This window comes from Contarinia nasturtii, unplaced genomic scaffold, assembly GCF_009176525.2.
Source record: "Contarinia nasturtii isolate CC-2019 unplaced genomic scaffold, AAFC_CNas_1.1 Cnas_scaffold_2108, whole genome shotgun sequence".
NCBI classification, from domain to species: Eukaryota; Metazoa; Arthropoda; class Insecta; order Diptera; family Cecidomyiidae; genus Contarinia; species Contarinia nasturtii.
This window is the reverse complement of record NW_022199438.1, coordinates 141,735-161,448: the sequence shown is the minus strand read 5'-3', so window position 1 is coordinate 161,448 and position 19,714 is coordinate 141,735. Positions and strand designations below refer to the sequence as shown.

Below are 19,714 nucleotides of genomic sequence, written 5' to 3'. Positions count from 1 at the left end.
TAGCTATTACTGGTAATGCTAAAATCTAACATTACAATTGTAATAGCATTACAGTAATGCTTCGTTACAATTGTAATGTGTTACTGCAAAATGTAAATCTGTATGCCCGAAAACTATTGCATAGTACTTTTTATGCAATCATTTTTGGAAAATGGCCATCGTCCGGCAATCCACCCCGAAGTAGATCTCTTTTTTGTCCATCACTACCATTAATACCGTCGTTAATAGATAATGCGCTCCTTCTACTCGTTACTCATAACATCATCCTTGTCATAGAAAACATACTCCAAAAAGGTCACCAAGAAAATTGATTTTTCTTCTTTGAAATTTAAAAAGAAAATTATTTTGAAACTTCCCACCTTTGGATTTCTAATTTCGATAGCTATTCAATATGTTCGGTTGCGTTCAAGCTGCGTTATTCAAACGATTTAATTAAAAAATCTCATTGTATTTCAAATTGGAAATGTCCGTGAGAACTCCACAAAGTGCATGACAAAATCCATCTTGTGAGACTTTGTGCACAATTTTCTGGTGTAAAATTCAAAATGAAGTAAGAGCATGTGTCGACACAAAAGCTGGCTTAACAAAAGACAACAGAATTAGCACATTTGAAGCGGATGTGTGTGTGTGTTTGTGCTCAGCAATAACTGTGGGCATTGCGTCAACATTAATGTCAAAATCATCAACTGGTACATTTATCGGTAATAGTTGTAGTTGTATAAAATACGTTGACTCTCCAAATCCAAGCGATATCATAACAATGAACAGACGTCACTGCAGACAGGTGTATCTTGCTGTTTTCATTGTGCAAGCGATACACATACAGAGAGACGATGTTACGAAAACTTATTATTATTGATCAACTGTGGTGTGAGTGGGACAGAATGAAAGCGAGAAGAAGAACTGAAAATTCGAGGGAGAGGGTGAAGTGAGTGAAAGGGAAAGAGATAAATTGAGAAGAAAATGGAAAGCGGAATGGAGTGAGAGGGTAGGGAGATGAAGAAGCAAAATTTCGAGAGAAAGCGGATGAAGACACACACAGAGAGGAAGATAGAGAATAGAGACAAATAGTGAGAACCAAGAGAAAGAGAAAGAATTGTGTATGATTATGAGTGATACAAGTGGCATGAAGTGTATTTAAAATTGTTGTTTTGTTGGATCGACTGTGAGCAATTTCATTAACTGTTGTGACAAAAGGGAAAAATTAGCTTGGGAAGCTGTGACATGATATGTGACGGTTTGCAATTTGAATTATGGTATTACATGTTATGTGAATACGTAATCGTAGAACTATTGCCAAGCGCACGATTTCAAATGGATGCAAACGAACGAGATAGTGCATCCGGTGTATGTACATTTTGATAAATGTGTTTAGTTTAAAATGAATGGTTTAGCGAATAGTAAATAGAGAGAGAGTGAATGAGTGAGTGCATGTAATCATATGAAGTATTTAAAGTAATAAAAATGAAATTTTCATTTAGGAAAATGGTCAAGTGTGTTTGGTTCAATTTAGTTTGGTGACTGTCGCTGTTGGTTGAATCCGGCCTCTGTATGCATTCTATTATATGATTTGGTAAACTGTTTTAAATTACCTGTCAACACTCAGTATGTGATCGTCACGTACACGCACCCATGAAACAGATTTGTTGCCCAATTGTTTTACCTGCAAAACGAAAAAGCATACAACAAATTTCAAATTAACTCGTGCACAAATAAAAATCGAAAAAAAAAAACACACACACCATATATATGAGTGAATATGAATGGCTAGAAAAAAAACCATCCGCAATTCAATTTTATGTGTTAGCAATAACATTTTATGACAGACTCTGCCGAATGGCCGATCTACCATCGACGCACAACAGACAGAGATAAATGAGAGGAAGAGATGTAGGCGAGCAATAGAGATGGACACAAATTTTCGTTCGATTTTCGTTTTGCATGCAAGCAAGCGCATGCATGACAAAATTAATTCAATTTGATCCTGTCCGAACGGATATCCGTACTGGCTTCAATACACATTCAACGCATAATTTTCAAAAAGACCATTGCATAATTTGCATTCATGAACATTTCATGCAATCGTAATTATATTACAATATAAACTGTTTGAACACGACCTATGCCAAGCGGAGTCCATTGCTATGCCCACATGCCACCTCCTTCTCCGCCTCTCTGTTCCGCTGCACCGCAATTTTCACAATATGATATTTACGGAATTCACGACGTATTAAGACCGAAATTTTATCGCTTCAACCATTTCGACTATCGCATTTGTTCGAGATGTGCACTGACATTTTACGATACAAGCATTTTGATGAAATCAAAGTTACTATTTCAATAAAACGCTTATGGGACAGTTTTCACATGATTTGCCTTCGCTTCATAACTCGATTGCACAATTGATAATCATTTTTAGACAGATATCGCAACACAGCTCACACTTTTCTCAGAACATGCAATGCAATCCATAACGTATTCAATGTGTGTAGCAAAGAAAATCACATTATCATTCTAAACAGATTGGATTCTTTTTTAGATCTTCTAACATTGTGATTTTTGTTATTGCTATTTTTTCCATCGGATGCAATTACTTCGGTAAAGTTAGCGATTCGATGGCATCGACTTAAACATCAAATAAATTACTTTGTTCGCATAAAATATGACCCCATTGTTTTTAAATTGAATTTTAAACGGGAAAAATCAACATTTATGTTCAGATCGCAATAAAACATTATTGGAAATTAATCATATGACCAAGAATAAAATCGATTATAGAGAGGATTAAGCTCAAAATTACATTTCTATTCACGGAAATTTAATTTCAACTCAATAAATTCAAAAGAAACACTATCTATTGAACTGAGAATGGAACAATGACTTAATTACTTTGTAAATGCTTAATATTGTTACATTGCTATTTATTGTTTTCACGTGATGCATTTTTGTCTAGATTTATGTTTAAAGACTGAGGTCTCTTGAGTTTACAAAATTAAAAGCTTGATGAATTCATCATCATCAATGAGCTCAATAACTAAAGTAATCCAATAAATTCACACAGAGAGAAATATACAATGAAAACTAGATGACATATCGTATAAAATTCGGAACTAGTTGACAATCCGTTTTTAAAACACAAAGGAAGAAGAACCACACAAAAAAGAATACATAAAAGCCATATTTTGTATGAAAATTAGATGGACAAATACCATTTTTGATGGATTGTCAACTAGTTCTGAACATTTTACGACATGTCATCTAGTTTTCATTGTATATTTTTCTGTGTACACCATCAGTAGACGAATCCTATACTTTAAAAATAGAATTATTATGAACGGACAAAAAACTATGGTTACATGTGTACGCACTAACTATTCTTATCTAAATCAACACATCTCTTCACAGTCATCCTTACATCTCCATCAACACAGCTCCTTAAATCTCGACATAAGTCCGTATTTTAACCATTTGGGTACCTTCACGTAATTTTGTTTGTTCGTTATTTTTTGTATGAGAGTGAAAGAGACCTATCCGCACGCATCATGCTATTTTCTTTGAATAAACTTTTTTGGTTACACATGCTACGATTTTGGTAAAAAAAACTACAGCTGCTACTCAAGGAGTTTTAGTTCGTGAGGATGAGGAGACTTTCTCTACACCGCTCCATCAATCCCATATTGAGTCAATGCGGAGACAACGCACTAAGTTGCCTGAATTTGTAAATGGATGACTGAGATCATCAAAAACACATCAATGGCAATGCCGTTGATTTCAGAAAACTTGCAGTTCAGAAATTTCGCGACATCTTTTGAAAAATTTGAAAAATCTTCAGCTCACCCGAAAGTTCCTTATAATTTCCTACCAACTACGCACAATTAATGACCGAAGAAAGCGTAGAAATACTCGCATTTACTCTTTCTTTCTCACCTATTAAAATAATAATTCATTTTTCTCGATATTTCATAGCAAGTGTTTTTGCAACACTTTGTAAAACAACCAACGCGTACAATATTTATGAAAGTGAAACTCGTGTACTGGCACTGCAGTGGAGTTGATTTGTTTTGTTGTCGAAAATCACAATGTTTTTATTTTCGCTAAAAAAGAAAAATTATGTATCCCCGGTGCCTTCAAAACAGCATCATAAATTGCATCAAAAAGCATTGCATTCGGTTGTTAATGGGCATTACATTTTACTTGCAATAAAATGTGTTCAATGGCAATTTATTTTGGCACTGTCGATGATTCGACTAGCTAATAAAATAATGAATATATCGACAGTTTGGGTATTAATGTTCTTGTTTATAACGTACGAAAATGGGAAACCATAAACTGGAACAGCACACAAATACACAAAAATGGTCTATCATAAATCAGGTTGCAAGGGGAATGGAAACGAATAATGCCAGTAAGGTGCATTGAAGAAAATTGGATTTACTGTGGACCATCATTCTCGAATGCAAGTGAAGATAATATTACTTTCATCGAGGAAAAGCGAGGAAAAGTAAGGAGATAAAAATTGAAGTTATCGCAAAAAGGCCACACAAATTCGCAAAATTTCATTAATCTCTTCGTTCTATTTCTCGTACTTCGAGCGTTAATTTTAACAGTTTTCGCACGTCAAATTCCGTCTTTTATCAATTCCCTTGCATAATTCGACTAATTTTCTTTACTTTCACTTTTGCAAATTCACTTTAAACTTTAAAATTCCAAGTGACAACCTGAATTGATAAATCTCATTATCAGACGGGATTTCTTCTTGAATCACACCGAAATGGAAATTTCGTTATCAAATCACCTCCTTTCTTCCATTGTTGTCCAGAGTTATGACGCATTCACATAACAAAACACGTTGGTTGATGGAAACAGCGAGATCAAAAAGCTGATGTGAAGTGTGTTCGACGATTTTCGACGTCCGGTTTACAATCGCAAACAACAGACATTGGTTTTCATGAGAAAAACTACTTTTTTTCGGTTTTATTCAACGACTTTTTTGATGTTGTCCATGAACATTGACACGAACAATGCAAACGAATAGCCACCGGATAAAGTGAGTGAAAGTTTGTAGTTGTGTGGATGCCAAGTGATCTGAAATGAGGATAGTGATTTGTTTGGCAACATGGATGAGTTTGAACGCATTTTATTTGCAAAAGAACGTGCACATTTGTTTCATGACGACGAAAATAACCGAACAACAAACAAGTTTTCACCTCAATATAACCGACCATCCAACACAAAATTACAACATTCTCTCACTCTCTGTACTTTTCACTGTGTTGGTACCGTTCTTTGTGTGCATGTCATATTTATGCAATCGGTTGCACTGGTCCCGAAAAAGTTTTGCTGGCGATACGTTTGCATCGAACAGCACAGGCATTATTACTACTTTTGCAAACGAGTTGATGTTTTCATTGTATTTATTAGTTTGACGTAAAGTCTTTGATGTTGATCTCTGACGGCTAACCGACACTAAAAACAAGAGAAAGCGGTAGAGTTGGAGGAGGTGGGATAGTGGGAGCGGAAGATAATCGATAGAGAAAGGAAGAGCGAAAGGGTGTAAGGGAGGGAGAGAGATTGAAATAGAAGTGAGTAGAAAGCGAAATAGAATGTGAAAACGACGACTTCTCAAACTATCCGTGTAACTTTGGCGTTATTCAATTTCCGTTTTGTCATTTCCATCATAACCCGTTTTCCTCTTTGATGGTTTTCAATACAAGGCCAATCGGAATAGTTTCGCGAGCGCAATTTTCAATGTAAAAAAGTAATTTGCTTGTGTGTTGTTTTCCATCAAAAGCCAAAGTAATTTTGTGTGATATTAAGCGTACAAAAAGGCCACATCACGATAATGTCAATGGCACATAGTACACGTCCACAAAATATAAAAAAGGTATTTAATTTCCATTTTGGTGCTCTTTACTGCCATTGTTTTAGGTCAAATTATATATCAATACTGGTGATAAAAACAAAATGCAAAATACAATATTCCGTAGCATTGGTGAAAATTAAACCGAAAAACTTCTAATGAAATGCGATATGTACGCTTATCGCGCACACAAAAATCGTTGAATTCATAAAACGATGCCGTACAGATCGAGATAATCGCATAACAAAAGCCCAGGCTATTGTCGTATTGGTTTTGAAATGAATTCAATAATTTTCGAAATGGAAATTGGTGGTAATATTAGAACAAGAGAGCGAAGAGCATAGTGTTTCGCATAGAAATGGTTGAAACGTGTCTGAATTACTTACCTTACAGGGTAAATAGGCATTGGTGCCAATTTGTACGGTGATATTTGTGATTCGGGTGTCATCTAAATACGGTCCAATGTCAAAATCATTTTGGAGATTAGGTTTTACTAATGGTTCTGTTGACGATGGTGCGGTTAGCGGTAGAGCAATCGATGGTGGTGAGCTAATTATCGACTTTGACGATACGTTAGTGATTCCTTTGCTTGCCGAATTCGGCTTTTCGGTTGATACTGATAACGAACTTATTAACCGTTGGCTGCGTGTTACTGGATTCATTGTTATATTCGGTCGCTGTGTCGTGGTGGTGGTGGTGGTTGTTGTTGTCGTCGTTGATGATGACAATGTTGGTGGTGCTGATGATGACGGCTGCATTTGCTCGATATCTGGCCTCATGATGGCATCTAATAAAAATGATAATAGAAAAACGACTCAACAAAATGCGCAACGAAAAAAAATTCTATCCAAAAACACACAAAAAGAGATATATAAGATTAAGATAGAGAGAGAGAGACTAAAACCATTGAATGTGCCGTGCCTACAAAAACGCATGACGGTCAACGATAATAATAATTGCATTGTGTTCCAAAACGATTCATGCGAAATCAACGCAATAAAATACATTGTATGCTCAACTTTGATCAAAAAGCGAATACGTGAAGTAGAACAACGGACGAATGGACGGAAAATCATCATCGAAAAGCTATGATAATTAGGTCATCGTCCATGCTCAAGCATTGAGATTGAGAAAAGAGAGAAAATATAATAGAATGCGGCCACAATCAACGAAAATTGTCGGACGTGAATGAAAGCAGCCAGAAATTCCAGTTGAATACTGGACACATTCTGCAATAAAATGCTGTAGCAATAACTATTCGCATTCCATATATTCATCGTCGTTCACTTGCCTTACACTACTTTTCTCTTCGCATCGCACCTCCCCGGCGTTACATCACACGTGTAGAAATGTGCACCGAAGAGTTGTTTTAATAGGTTTTTTTCCTTGTCGGATGTAAATAGATATTTTGTTGTTGCCGGTTATATCTTAATATTCCACCCCTCATCTCTGTTTCTCTCTCTTACTCTCGTCGCTCTCACTTCCTCCATCGAGTTGATTCGGTGATATGAGCATGAACATCAATGCCAAAATACACTGATGAACATCAGAAAACAAAAATTATTACATTCAATGAACATTAAGCGTCGTAAAAGTGCTCTTAGTCTCTTCGGCGATTTTTCTTCTTTTTTCCCTTCTCATATCAACGCACCGAGCACCGTTCATTCGAAATGGACTTTTCGGTTATTTTGCCATTTTTCTTTGCATTCATTAATTTTATGGCCTCTATTTTGGGCATTGTGACCAAGAGCCCTTACAATGGCCCGCATTGGCACTTCGTTAAATGCGACGCAAAGAAATGTGTGTAGACGCAATGGCAACATTTTTTTTTGTTGTTGTTGTTGAATGGGCCAATAGTCAAATAGTGTTCGAACATTTTCACTTTGTATTCGGGATATTTACGGCATTGCAATGCTAATTACTTTATTTGTTGTGAAGATTTTTTGAATGGAAGGAGGTGTGGAAAAGCTGTTAATGTATGTGTTTGCAGACAGGAAGTGTAGATTTCGGATTCAATGGCTTGGAATCACCAATTTCATATTAAACTTAGAATTGCTCTGATACACTATTCGTTCAGTTTATATTTACTGCCGTTTATGCTGTTTGGATGGGAAGGAAACTTTTAGTGTGTTTGTATTTCTTTTTTGTTTATCATTTGTTATACCTTATCAAGATTGGGATATTATTTCGGAAACAAAGTGAATTTCAAAAGATTCGACAATGTAACGATGAAATTACAAACAATGTAATATGCATGAGACATTTATTAGAGTCAATAGTGTAGTTTTCATAAGGGTTCAACTTTAAGTTTCGATCAACTTTATCGATTTAAATCTTTATTGTGCAACGTTAGCGACACATTTTCATTGAACATTTTACGGGTTTTGGGTGTATGAACTTTAATTATTTCATTTTATCAGTGCAGTTAATTCTTGCATTTACGGCAAAATTGTAGAATTTTTAAGATTTTATTGGATCTGGTGAAGAAAATTAAATTTTTACTCGAACTAAGTGCTCAGTAGGAACTAACTGCGGATAGGTAGTGGTCACCAATTGGTGAATGCATATACGGTCATGGGGTGTCAAGCCTAATAATCAGGCACATGAGGTGATCCTTCTTCCCCTCTATTATCGTACCAGATAATACGCCCTGGTCGACAAAAATTTTGAACTAGATTTTAAAGTGGAATGACTTAGAATGACTTTCATGCGAAATCAACGAGCAAACGAAGCTTTTACACAGAATAACAGCTTACAATCACAGCAGCTGAAAAATCGTCTCAGTTTAAAGTCTGAAGAAGTGAAGAAGGTTTAAAAGTTTATGCCAAGTCGTTTAGTGTCAATCATGTGACTCAAGCTGATCAATTTCCCGCGTTCATCCCTGAAGATCTAAATGATATTTTAAACTAATCTAAAAATACCTCATATTCAATGCACTTGATCGCTAAAGGTGTTTAACTATATTCATAAATTTCCCCTCATCACTGTTAAGTGTCTATATAAATCATTCCTTCCTTAAAATCGTAATCGTTCCAATTTAACGATTAGTGAAATAGTCGAAATGAAGAAAAGGGTTGAAAATAACTTAATTTTGTAGTGAATAATAACACTATTAAAATGTAGTTATTCATGCCAAATATTGAATTTCATTGAATGTTAAATCGGTTAAAATTTGAAAATGAAACTTCGTCGAGTAAACAAACAAACTTTTGCTATATTAAATTGAATTTGATTTCGAGTCGGAGATTCCAGCAACTTGGCAACATTTATGAAAATCAACAAAAACGAAAATTTGTAATTATTGCATTAAACATGCCCATACACAGTGAAAATTATACTATTTATTGCATAAATTGTTTATTGTAAGATGCAAAAATTGAAAAATTGTTTACTTGCCACAACAATTTGAAACATATTCTTGCAAAATGGAATTTTCCATTCCTTTGATTTAATCACGAATATAAACTTTGAAGGAAATTAAATTTCGAACATTCTTTCAGGGTTCTCTAACTGAAAACATGCCAAGCACAACTAAATAATAATAGATTTGATGCCGTTTGTTTCAATTTTAAAATCGATCATTTTAGTTCAGGAAGACAATAAAAGATTCCTCTCGGAGAATCTGTTTCTATTGTTGAAATTCACGGTGATCGAATTGCTTCCATAATAATGAGCAAGTCCTTTTTCTACGAAAAAAGTCGCTATTGTTCAACATATAAAGGAGAACGCGGTGCTTTCAGTTCAGTATGCACAAGGAGATACAAAAAAAAAATTCATACAAAGGTTGCTTCGCCCACAAAAAGCGATTCGGATATTGTTTGCGGTTTCAAATTGCACCTTTTATGAAAATAAACATTGTTCAGCATTATTTGAAAGGTAAAAGTTGCATTGGGACATCATCTATATAAACGATATTAAATGGAAAATCACTTAAGTCAGTTTTCGATTGTTTTACATTGCAATCATATCTGCAATAAATATAATATAAAAACTTTTTTGAAAACAAAATCGGAAGCTTCCAAAGAAAAATCAATTAAATTTTAAATTGAATTTTTGAGGTCGGAATATGTTTCCTTCTGCTATAGAAATACGGTGGTTTCAATTTAAAAACTTCATTTCAGAATCAATAAAATCCAATTAATGTTAAAAACGAAACCATTGTCGTTGGCACAGCAAGTGTTATGTTACATCTTTCGCTGTCCGATTGATGTGAAAACCAATAGTTTGAAGAAAATCGGTTGTATCATTTGCAGGTTTACATTGTTTCCAATGATTGTAAGCTCTTTGGTTGCTGATACATTTTATAAGCTTGACTATGCATCACTTGAACTGGAAGACTTTTTGATTGCACAATTGATGTGCTCAGGCCTTGTTGGTGCTTTATATTGATTACATGATGATTTATTCACGTCAAAAAGTCAACACAATTTTTGTGAAATTGACCCGAATTTATGAAGCAAGTAAGAGATTTATTCGATTCAGAATGAGTGAAATCTTATTTGAAAACAACAAATTAGGAGACCAAGTCCAATGTCAATAGAATTTGAAATGTTGAGCAATTGATGTGGAGAGTTTACTCGATCTTTCACTTTCCCGCACACCCAGAGTTGGAAAGGTGTTTAAATTGAATTATTTACCAGTACTATCTGACTGAGATCCGAATATGAATGTTTTGGACCTGCCTCGGGCATACCTTTTCATCGTCTGTCATCGGTTTCTGGGTCGCTCTCTAGTCGTGGGGCGCATCGTTTGCGAGGGCAAACTAAGTAAATGCCCTGGGTTGTAATAATCTCATTGAAAACTGTAGGATGTGCAAAAATGTGGTTTTTGGAGCGTTCAAAATCGGAGCAAAAACTTGAGACATTTTTTCCCAACATTTTTGTGAAAAGTTAGAAATGTTCGCCACTTAAACCGCGAAATGTTGAAAATTTGTAAAAATCATCAATTTCTTACGGTTAAATCTATTTGGTGCAAGGGCGCTATAAAACACCGGCGTGCCTCTACTTTGACAAAACAACTGCTCTGGAACTTAAAATAGTATTTACTGCGAAAATTTTGGTCGCCTTTCCACATTTTTCTCAGAAATACAATACATACTCCAAAAACTAATTTCAATTCACGTGTAACTAACGTTTAGATGCAAATCGAGATTCGTTTAAACATTCGAAACAGACAAACAATAAAGCTAAATGGATTTTCTTAAAATGTATCCTGCCGGTATTCGCCGCCAATTTCGTTTTGAATAGTAACGTTTCGATTTGTTTGTGCTTTTACATCTACGAAAGACTTGTCGTTGTCATTCGAATATGTGTAACTTGAGGATTAAAAATGCAAGATGTCGTACTGGAAAGCTAAAAAATCATCGACTTTTTTTGGTTCAAAAATTACTTTTGTTGCTTGTTACTTGAACTGAGCATGTAATTTTCGTTTCACCCTTCTCCATCATCAATTTGCCATATAATAAAACCACAACCATTGGATACTTTGGCGAATTGATTTTTTCAATTATTTGTTCCTGCTTGAGTTTCTCAATTGTAAATGGGAGTGTGCTTGTGTTCTTCATTTCAATCATCGTGCATTTTCTGACCGATTTCATCATTTATTACGCAAACTAACTGGACCAAATCATCAAAAATATGACAAGAAAATACTATTTGATTTAATTCGCAATTTTCAAAATTCCATCCGAAGGTTTGTGCGTGTTTATTCTCCAAATGATGCAAGAAAATTCTAAAAATATGTCCCATTTCCGTGCAGTTGGTTTTATGTAACAGCTGATGTGTACAGCTCTACTATTACGATTCAATTGCTCTGCAGCACATTGTCATTGGCTTGTGCCATTTTTCAATTGGAGTTGGTAAATGCATTTTGACAAACAAACAAAATTATTACGAGCAATGTTTGTGTGGACTTATTTTGCAAACATTGTTTGTCATTTTCAAAACTTTTTCTCTGACCATATTTTTTTTTTCAGAAACTAGAGCATCCGGACTTTGATCTTTGCACAAATTTTATCGTTACATTTTCGACAATTTGTAATCTATTCTTATTTTGTTACTTTGGCAAAATGGCCACTGAAAGTTATGCCACGATGTCAGACGTATTTGTACGAATCGAATTGGATTGAATTACCAGTGAACTTAAAAAAGTTTACTATCTTGATGATTCAAAATTCACAGGAGCACATTTATTACCATGGATTCGGATTTGTCGTTTTAGATTTGGAAACATTCAAAAAAGTTGGTCGAACCAATTTAATGAGTTTGAATGGCATATTTGTTGAAAATGACATTTTCATTCCATTTTTCAGTTTATTAAAGCTAGTTTTTCATATTTATATGCTTTTTAAGACCATCACTACAAATGAAGGCCATATTGCAAGGAAATTAAGACCTAATCAACGCACTATGCTAGATGGTCCAAAATTAACGAGAAGTAATTATACCGTACCGAAATTATGCTCACACAACTAGCGCCACGACGGAATTCAATGTAATCTATACTAAGTTGCCGCCAACTAGTGAAAAGACTTTTGCTCAGTTACAAACAACTAACTAGAACCCCACAGTTGTCCGTAGTGGCGCAAGCTGTGCTACAGTTTTGGATTTTATTTTGGAACATAATTACAGTGCGAATTATACAGCTTTCGTAGTTACGTCTGGCTGTAGTACGTCACTATTTGCACAAAATCTAAAAAAAAATTGCGAAAAATGTGAACTGAATAACTTTGCAGTTTTAAAGTCCATATTGAGAAGAACTTCACTCAGCGCAAATATCAGCATTTGACAGAAAATTCAAGCAGTTGGTCGTGAGCTCTATAATCAAAGATTGTTGGCAACAACAAAGTTGAGAAAGAAAGAAGTAAAGCTAAATCGCCTTACTCTCAAAATCAATGCAACAGTGATGTCAAATTGTCACATGCACTTCAATTTTTAATCAATACCTGTTATCAGAATTGAACGGATTTATCTAGGGATTTATTCAAGTGTCACACTTACATTGATGATTCATTACCAAAAAATCTTAAAAATCTATATTTTTGACGGTATATTAAAAATAAATCACCACTTTCGAATGAAATTGTGTAAAAACTGTGAGTTCTTCTCATTTTCAAAGTAAGTAACCAACTTCCAATCTTACTAACTGCATCTAATTTCCTTTCTTTACTCCGTATGCTTCAATCAGTTCATTTAATCCAACAGCGACGAAAAGAAAATAGAAATCGATTTCCATCGTTAAGAAAGTAACCGGGAAATGCCATTACTTCACATTCAAATCACAGTTCATTCTGTTTTCTTCTAATCGCGAATTGTTCTTTTATCAACTGATGTAATCTTTTCAATTTCCAAAAGTTCGTAACCGATTGAGATAAATTTGGCAAACAAAATGAAAAAAGGCAGTTCATTTGAATATAGCGATTGTTTGTTTTCGCTGGGATTTTTTTTCGCTCTCTTTCTCACATATGTTAGTTTAGAGCAATTGAAACAATCGAAAGAAATGGAAGGCAATAATCGTTTGTGTTTATCGTTGGCGTCAGTAAGACCTGGAATGCGTTGAGGTATATAAACCTATTATGAAGCGCATTTCATGTGAGATGGTGTGGGTGGATGCAAATAGAAGGTGAAAAGGGAAAGAAAGAGAAAGACAGAAAGAGCGTGAGAATGTGCCTGTAGAAAATTGGCGTTTGTGTGACTTAATTTCGTAGTGTTTAATTCAGTGGCTGACATGGAAAATGCAAAGCAACGGAAGTAATTTGAATTCATGGCACTTTGAGTGCGGATGGTATATTCACTGCTTTTTTCTAGTTTTTTTTTGTCTTCTCAAAACGAAATGTCTGTGTGAATGTGTTTGCGGGACTAAAGGGAGCGAGAGAGAGAGAGAGACTGAATTAACTCTTTCGTTTTATTGCAAAGTGTCGTGTTATACAAACCGAACCCTTTTCATGTGCACTGAAAAGTAAACATTGTGACGTTGTCCCAGTTTTTAATTTCGCACACGTTTTCACAAAAGAAAATGAGCGCAACCGAATGAGCGAGTTAATAGAAAATGTGTAATACGGATTCAGTTGATAACATTGTAAGAGACGCTGTGAGTGCACGAAAGAAAAAGAAAACATATATCCCAAGTAATGAAAGTTGAATATTACATCAGCATTTTCAGCTAGGGGGTTCCGACTTAAACGAATGATCCATATGCGAGCGAATTTTTCCTATATATTTTGCAAATGTAAACGAATGGTCGCAAATGTTTCTTACAAATTTTGCGAATGGTGGCGGATGTTTCATACAAATTTGCGGACGGTGTCGAATGTTTCATACACATTTTGCGGATGGCGCATATGAAAAGTCATATTTTTACATTCAAAAAGTCAAAGTGACAGATTAGGTGACAGAGATTCAAGCCGAATTGATATTTTTTTTGGTAATATTGAGTGAAATTTTTCTAAAATGGTAAATAAATCTTTGCCTTGTGAAAGGTTTTTATTTTCATTGACGTAACCTTCAATTTCTTTTATATTATCTGAATTTATTTCTAAAATCTCACTTTTCGAATCGAATACGGCTTCTAAAATAATATTCAGCAAATAATCTTGTATTTTTTTCTTCAACTGTTTTTTCAAATTTAGTTGAGAACAATGACATTGTGTTTGAAACTTCCACGACAAACTGAACACAGCAATGTGTATGTACAAATGTCACACGACAGTTTGTCGCATCTAGCAAGACGTATGCGGCATTCGCGAATGGTTGCGAATGAAATGTACGAATTTTCATAGATGTTGATGCGGATGAATATACTTTACTTCGTATATTTCATGTATGAATAGGAAAATGTTCATATATTCCGTATAAAATGGCATTCGCATATAGTAAAATGCCCCTTGATTTTCAGCATATATTCGTTTTAATGGCATCACGTTGAGCTGAATCGCGATCTCTTGCACATCATCTTGAAAGGGAAAAAAGTGATCGCATTCGTCTCATATTTCCCACAGTCATTAAAAACCTAAGCGATTGTTTGATGGCCATTAAATTATTCCTCATGTCGTAAATCTAGCAAGCAAATTGCATGGGCTTATATGAGCGCGGGCGCTCTTCAATCCCATTTTACTTACGTCGATGTATCGATTTTTATGACTTACACCCAAAATAATGAATTTAATGCGAAACACAACGTGTGTGTGTGTATCAGGGTTTTTTTCGGTGCGTAATTCGATCGAAATTGAGCATAATGATGTGCCATGCAATTTCAAGATTCAACAAACACGTGCAATTTTATTAGCATTCGCGCCGCACAACACCCGAATCATGACACCTATTTTCATTTTCACGTTGATTTATATACCCTTCCGTGTATGCGCGTTACTATGCTAGAAATACCGTGATATTAGACACCCAATGAACACAAAGTGCATTTCGATATTTTTATGGGCATGGCTTTGTGTATATGACTTTCAAAAAAAGTCACCTTACCTAAAAGTCTCTCTTACCGTTTCATTTTTTTTCTCCGAAGGTTCTGAGCGTCTTTAAAAATGCCCGTCTTCGCATTGCGCTTCATAAAAATTGTCATATAACAAATTAAGTGCGCCAGACGCGAATCATGCACGCTACGAAACACCCGAAAACGACATTTACACTTTTTATAGCTATTTAATCAACAATGTCACTGAATTTTGCCACACACACGAAAATGTTAAACGGTGTGTTTGATTTGTGTGACACATTTTCGATCCGATGACGCGATTAAACCACAATTGGATGCATTTTACCAAAATCAAGCGTTCGAGTTTTATGGCTTTTAAATTACAGGATTTACGTAAAAGATTTTAGAACCATTTCGTTCGGTCAAATGTCTTGAAATTAAGGTCATTATCGTAAAAACTAAACCACATGAGCTTTGAAATCCAAGTTTTCGTGGAGAATTTTTCAACAACTAATCCATGCTTCTGGTCTTATGACGAAATTATGTTGTCGTTTTGATAAAGTTTCGAAATGAGAAAATGTGTAGATTGGAAAAAGTTAGTATCCAATGCTAGATCCAATGGATAAAAAATTATTTACTCTTTAATAAACAGTTCATTGGTTTTGCGCAAGTTTTAAACTTTGGAAAATGAACAGGATATATGGTCGCATTTCGCCTTTTAGCAATTGTTTATTTGCAAAAAAGTTCCAACAAAATGACAAAACTATTATTTTTAGTACGAGGTTCATATTATCAATCTTCCGTTTTATTTGGTGAATAAAAACAAGTGTGGAAATAATGTTTACCTTTTCATAAATTCTATCAATCAAAACTCGAAAGTCATGCGTAAAAATCGACTGGCGTATGCGGCTGAATGGGGTTTAAGAATTTTCGGCCACTTTCATGGAAAACTACTTCATGAAGTACTACTGCGCAGTTGCTTTCATTCTCCTCATTAAAGAATATCTTTCGGTTTTTTCAGTTTGAAATGTTGTTTATCACCATTTAAAACAAAATAAGTCAATTCTTGTATCAACACAGGTTCTTTTGCATTTTTTTTTCATTTTAATAGCTTTTTTTGAATAATGTGTTTAAAATAGGTCAATCATATTGAAATTCAAAGAACAACAACTTGTTTTGACGAGGAAATAAGATATAAAGCGAATTCTCTTTCATTTAAGTGAAATTTTCTCTTTAATAGCAAAGAAAGATAGAGATTTATTGATCGCCAAATAGTTCAGACTGGTAATAAATCGTCAGTCGGTTGCCTGACCTTATCGCAGGTGACTCGAACTCATAGTTTCGATTTTATTTCTAACTAAAGTATTTCAATTGATTCTTTTTTGCTTCCTCTCCCTCTCTCTCTCTCTCTTCATATCCTCTCTTTCTCTGCTGTAGCTAACGAGAACGTTGGTATTGTTCAGCTTTCTACTACATAAAAGTTGTTGTTTCGCCTTACAATATAAAAACTTTATACATGGAAGCGCCATGGAAACATCTGTTTCGTAAAAAACAACATTGTACACATATTGTTCACATATCGCTGGTGCTATGTGACCGACTTTCAATATCAAATACCGAAATTCAAGTGTAAGAAACACACAAACACAGGCGGTGTGTTCATCAAGAGTAATGTCAATCAAATGGGTCATTCATTTGCTATGTGTGTTGAGTTGAACGCATGTATTTCGAGCCGCACACATTTTGCATCGATTCGCATCTACTCATATTACTCCATAGTTCATTTGTCGCTATGTTTGCCTTGTGCCGTTTCTGTTTTTTCTTCATTGGAAAATAAAATGTCAAATAAAGTTGGCGATCGATGTAAATCATGCCATATAATGTCGGCTTGTTGAACTTGGACAACAATAAACCGACAATTTCGATTCGATTCAAGTTTACACATATGGTAAAGGTGTTTCAGAATGGAATGAATCATCGATTTTCCTTTCAACTTCTGTATCGATTCTAATTATTAGCTGATTAGTTTCAGTCGATTAAATCAAATTGTCTGCTTAAGTTCTGTTATTATTTCCAATGCAAAAAAGGCATCACTACAACATTCGATGATCGAAGAGTGCTCACGTTGAATAATGAATATTTACGCATTTTCTTTAATTTGTTTCACTCTCATTTTTCGCAAAATCTTCTACTTTTACTTCAATCACCTGCTCTCATTCACATTTCAACTTTCACATAACACAAAGTTCCTCCGACGTTCACACGGTGTGCTGAGTCTCTTTGGTGTCTTTTGTGTGCGATTCGTCTACAAAACTTGTTTTATCTATCTCTAAGTAAACTTGAGAGTTGATGTTTTTCCCTCACCGGTTTGCGTGTGGCGGATGAGCACGAGAAAAAGAAAACAATTTTCGTTTCAAGATTATACGTCGAAACGAATGCGGGAATCACTCACACACAAAAGCGTCAGAAGAACATATGGAAAATCTATGAAATATGTACAGAGCTAAACAGTTGACGGTACAAAGTCGTTTTTACAGCCAATGTTAACTGTGTGTATACATGCATTTGAAGGTGGAGGATTATTTATTCAGGATTAAGTCAAGAAATTCAACCAAGAAAATCGGTATTCTTTTCTTTGGATTGTAATATCAAAAGGTGCATACGATAGAAACGCACTGAAGACAGAGTCTTTCTTCTACAAAGTGAAGATTCTTCACATAATATCATGTAATGGCTGTGTGAACGAAAATTCAACATTTCAACAGCTTTTTGCTACTTCAATGGAAAAACTCGCATTTTACATTGTAGACAGGTTTATTTTGTTGCAAAATTCTCAACACACTAGCTTTTTGTTCGCATTCGGATGAAGGAAGAAACACCGTTCACAGGGGAAAAAACCTTCAATTTCAACAAACACTTCACCGTATTTGCGCTCATCGTTTCGCAATATTTCGACCAAAGTTTTCCTATGTAAGTGAAAATTCAATCAATTGAAACGTGTTTTCAGTAAAGTTTAGTGTGTTTTGGAGATTCATTTCTAATTGAATTTTCTATTTTTCGACCATACCAGCGTAACAAATGAAATTATCCAGTTTCAGGCATGCGTTTGCATACGACATTTAAAAGGTACATGGAATGCACGAATTTTCAAATCGGTCATACGATCTCTTTAATATAACTATTTCAAGAGGTGCATTTTAACACCTACATTTGTTTAGTTTGCCAGATTTTGAATCCGCTGATCAGCTGCTGCGATAGATGCATCGATAATAGAAGGAGTGCGATTTTTTTTGGAATTTCGTGAAATGTAAAGCAAAATGCTTGAAATGCAAATCGAAATGCGTGAAGAGAGAGCCGAAATGCGTTAAATGTATGACAGTCGAACTTCACCAGTCTGTCTATGTCCATTTCCTCCAAGGGTTGGTACTTTATCCAATGTTCAGGAAAAAATGTTTAAATTCACCTTTGAAAAGAGTCTTTTATTAAGCTTATCTGTGTGCCACAATGTAATAATGGACCACATGTAAAAACAACGGAACTTTGTTGAACGGTCTTTGGGACACATAATGTACAATTGTACATGCACTTACTTTACTACCTTCTTAATCTTCTTGAAATATTACGTTCTTCTTGAGAAGTATGCTATTTTCATAAATAGGATTTATTCAAAAGGCTTGTGAATGTGCCTCTACGAAATCAAATGACGTTGACTTGTTGCGGCGTTGTCGATTTGATGATGAATTTGACAGTTATTTTTGGACTATTATAACAAAACACATGTTCGCTTTATAAATTCTTGATTCACTCTAAATGTGAATGAAAACATACAAAACGTCGAGAAAAAAAATAAACCTGAGTCTTTTGGAGTTTCATTTTGACAGAAAATCCAAGAGCACCTGTTTTGAAGCCATTTTCCACCATTTTCATAGTATTTCTTTCTTTCTGATTTATTTTACATGCATTCATATTGCATGTAAAAGTGCATATTTGCTTAAACTCCGTCAGAAAATCCATTCACATTTTGTTTTTCTTACTTGAAAATAAAGCTATCTCAGCCACGAAAACATTACTTTTCATTATTTGGGAAACTTAAAAGGAATTTAATATTTATGATTTCTTTTCTGATGCTTTATAGAGATTTTCTCTGTGGTATTTTTTAGAAAAAAATATATGCAAAATATAATTCTTTCATAGATGAGAAATTAAGCCACCTAGTGGCTGAAGGAGACACACATGAACACCACAGTGTTACTCAACGCTGATGATGGGAATTCTTGGAACAACCCGCAATAAATTCATACAAATAATTCATATGAAACATTCGCTCGATAGCGAATATTTTAGTATAAACAATTACTGAAAGCGACTGAAGGTAGGTAATTTTAGGTGAGTGACACCCCAACAAGAATGTTTTCAACAAATTAAAAACTT

At 34.7% G+C, this 19,714-nt stretch overlaps 1 protein-coding gene across 2 annotated transcripts in view; it reads right to left on the bottom strand.

The window, feature by feature from the left end:
- Positions 1-19,714, bottom strand: part of LOC116347780 (zwei Ig domain protein zig-8-like) — an 86,592-nt gene that overhangs the window by 2,795 nt on the left and 64,083 nt on the right. For both annotated transcript variants that reach the window (XM_031778507.1, XM_031778508.1), the window contains exons 4-5: positions 6,247-6,647; positions 1,593-1,663 (exon numbers count right to left, since the gene is read on the bottom strand). In XM_031778507.1, the coding sequence (XP_031634367.1) occupies positions 1,593-1,663; positions 6,247-6,647 (472 nt within the window). The remainder of the gene's footprint in view (positions 1-1,592; positions 1,664-6,246; positions 6,648-19,714) is intronic.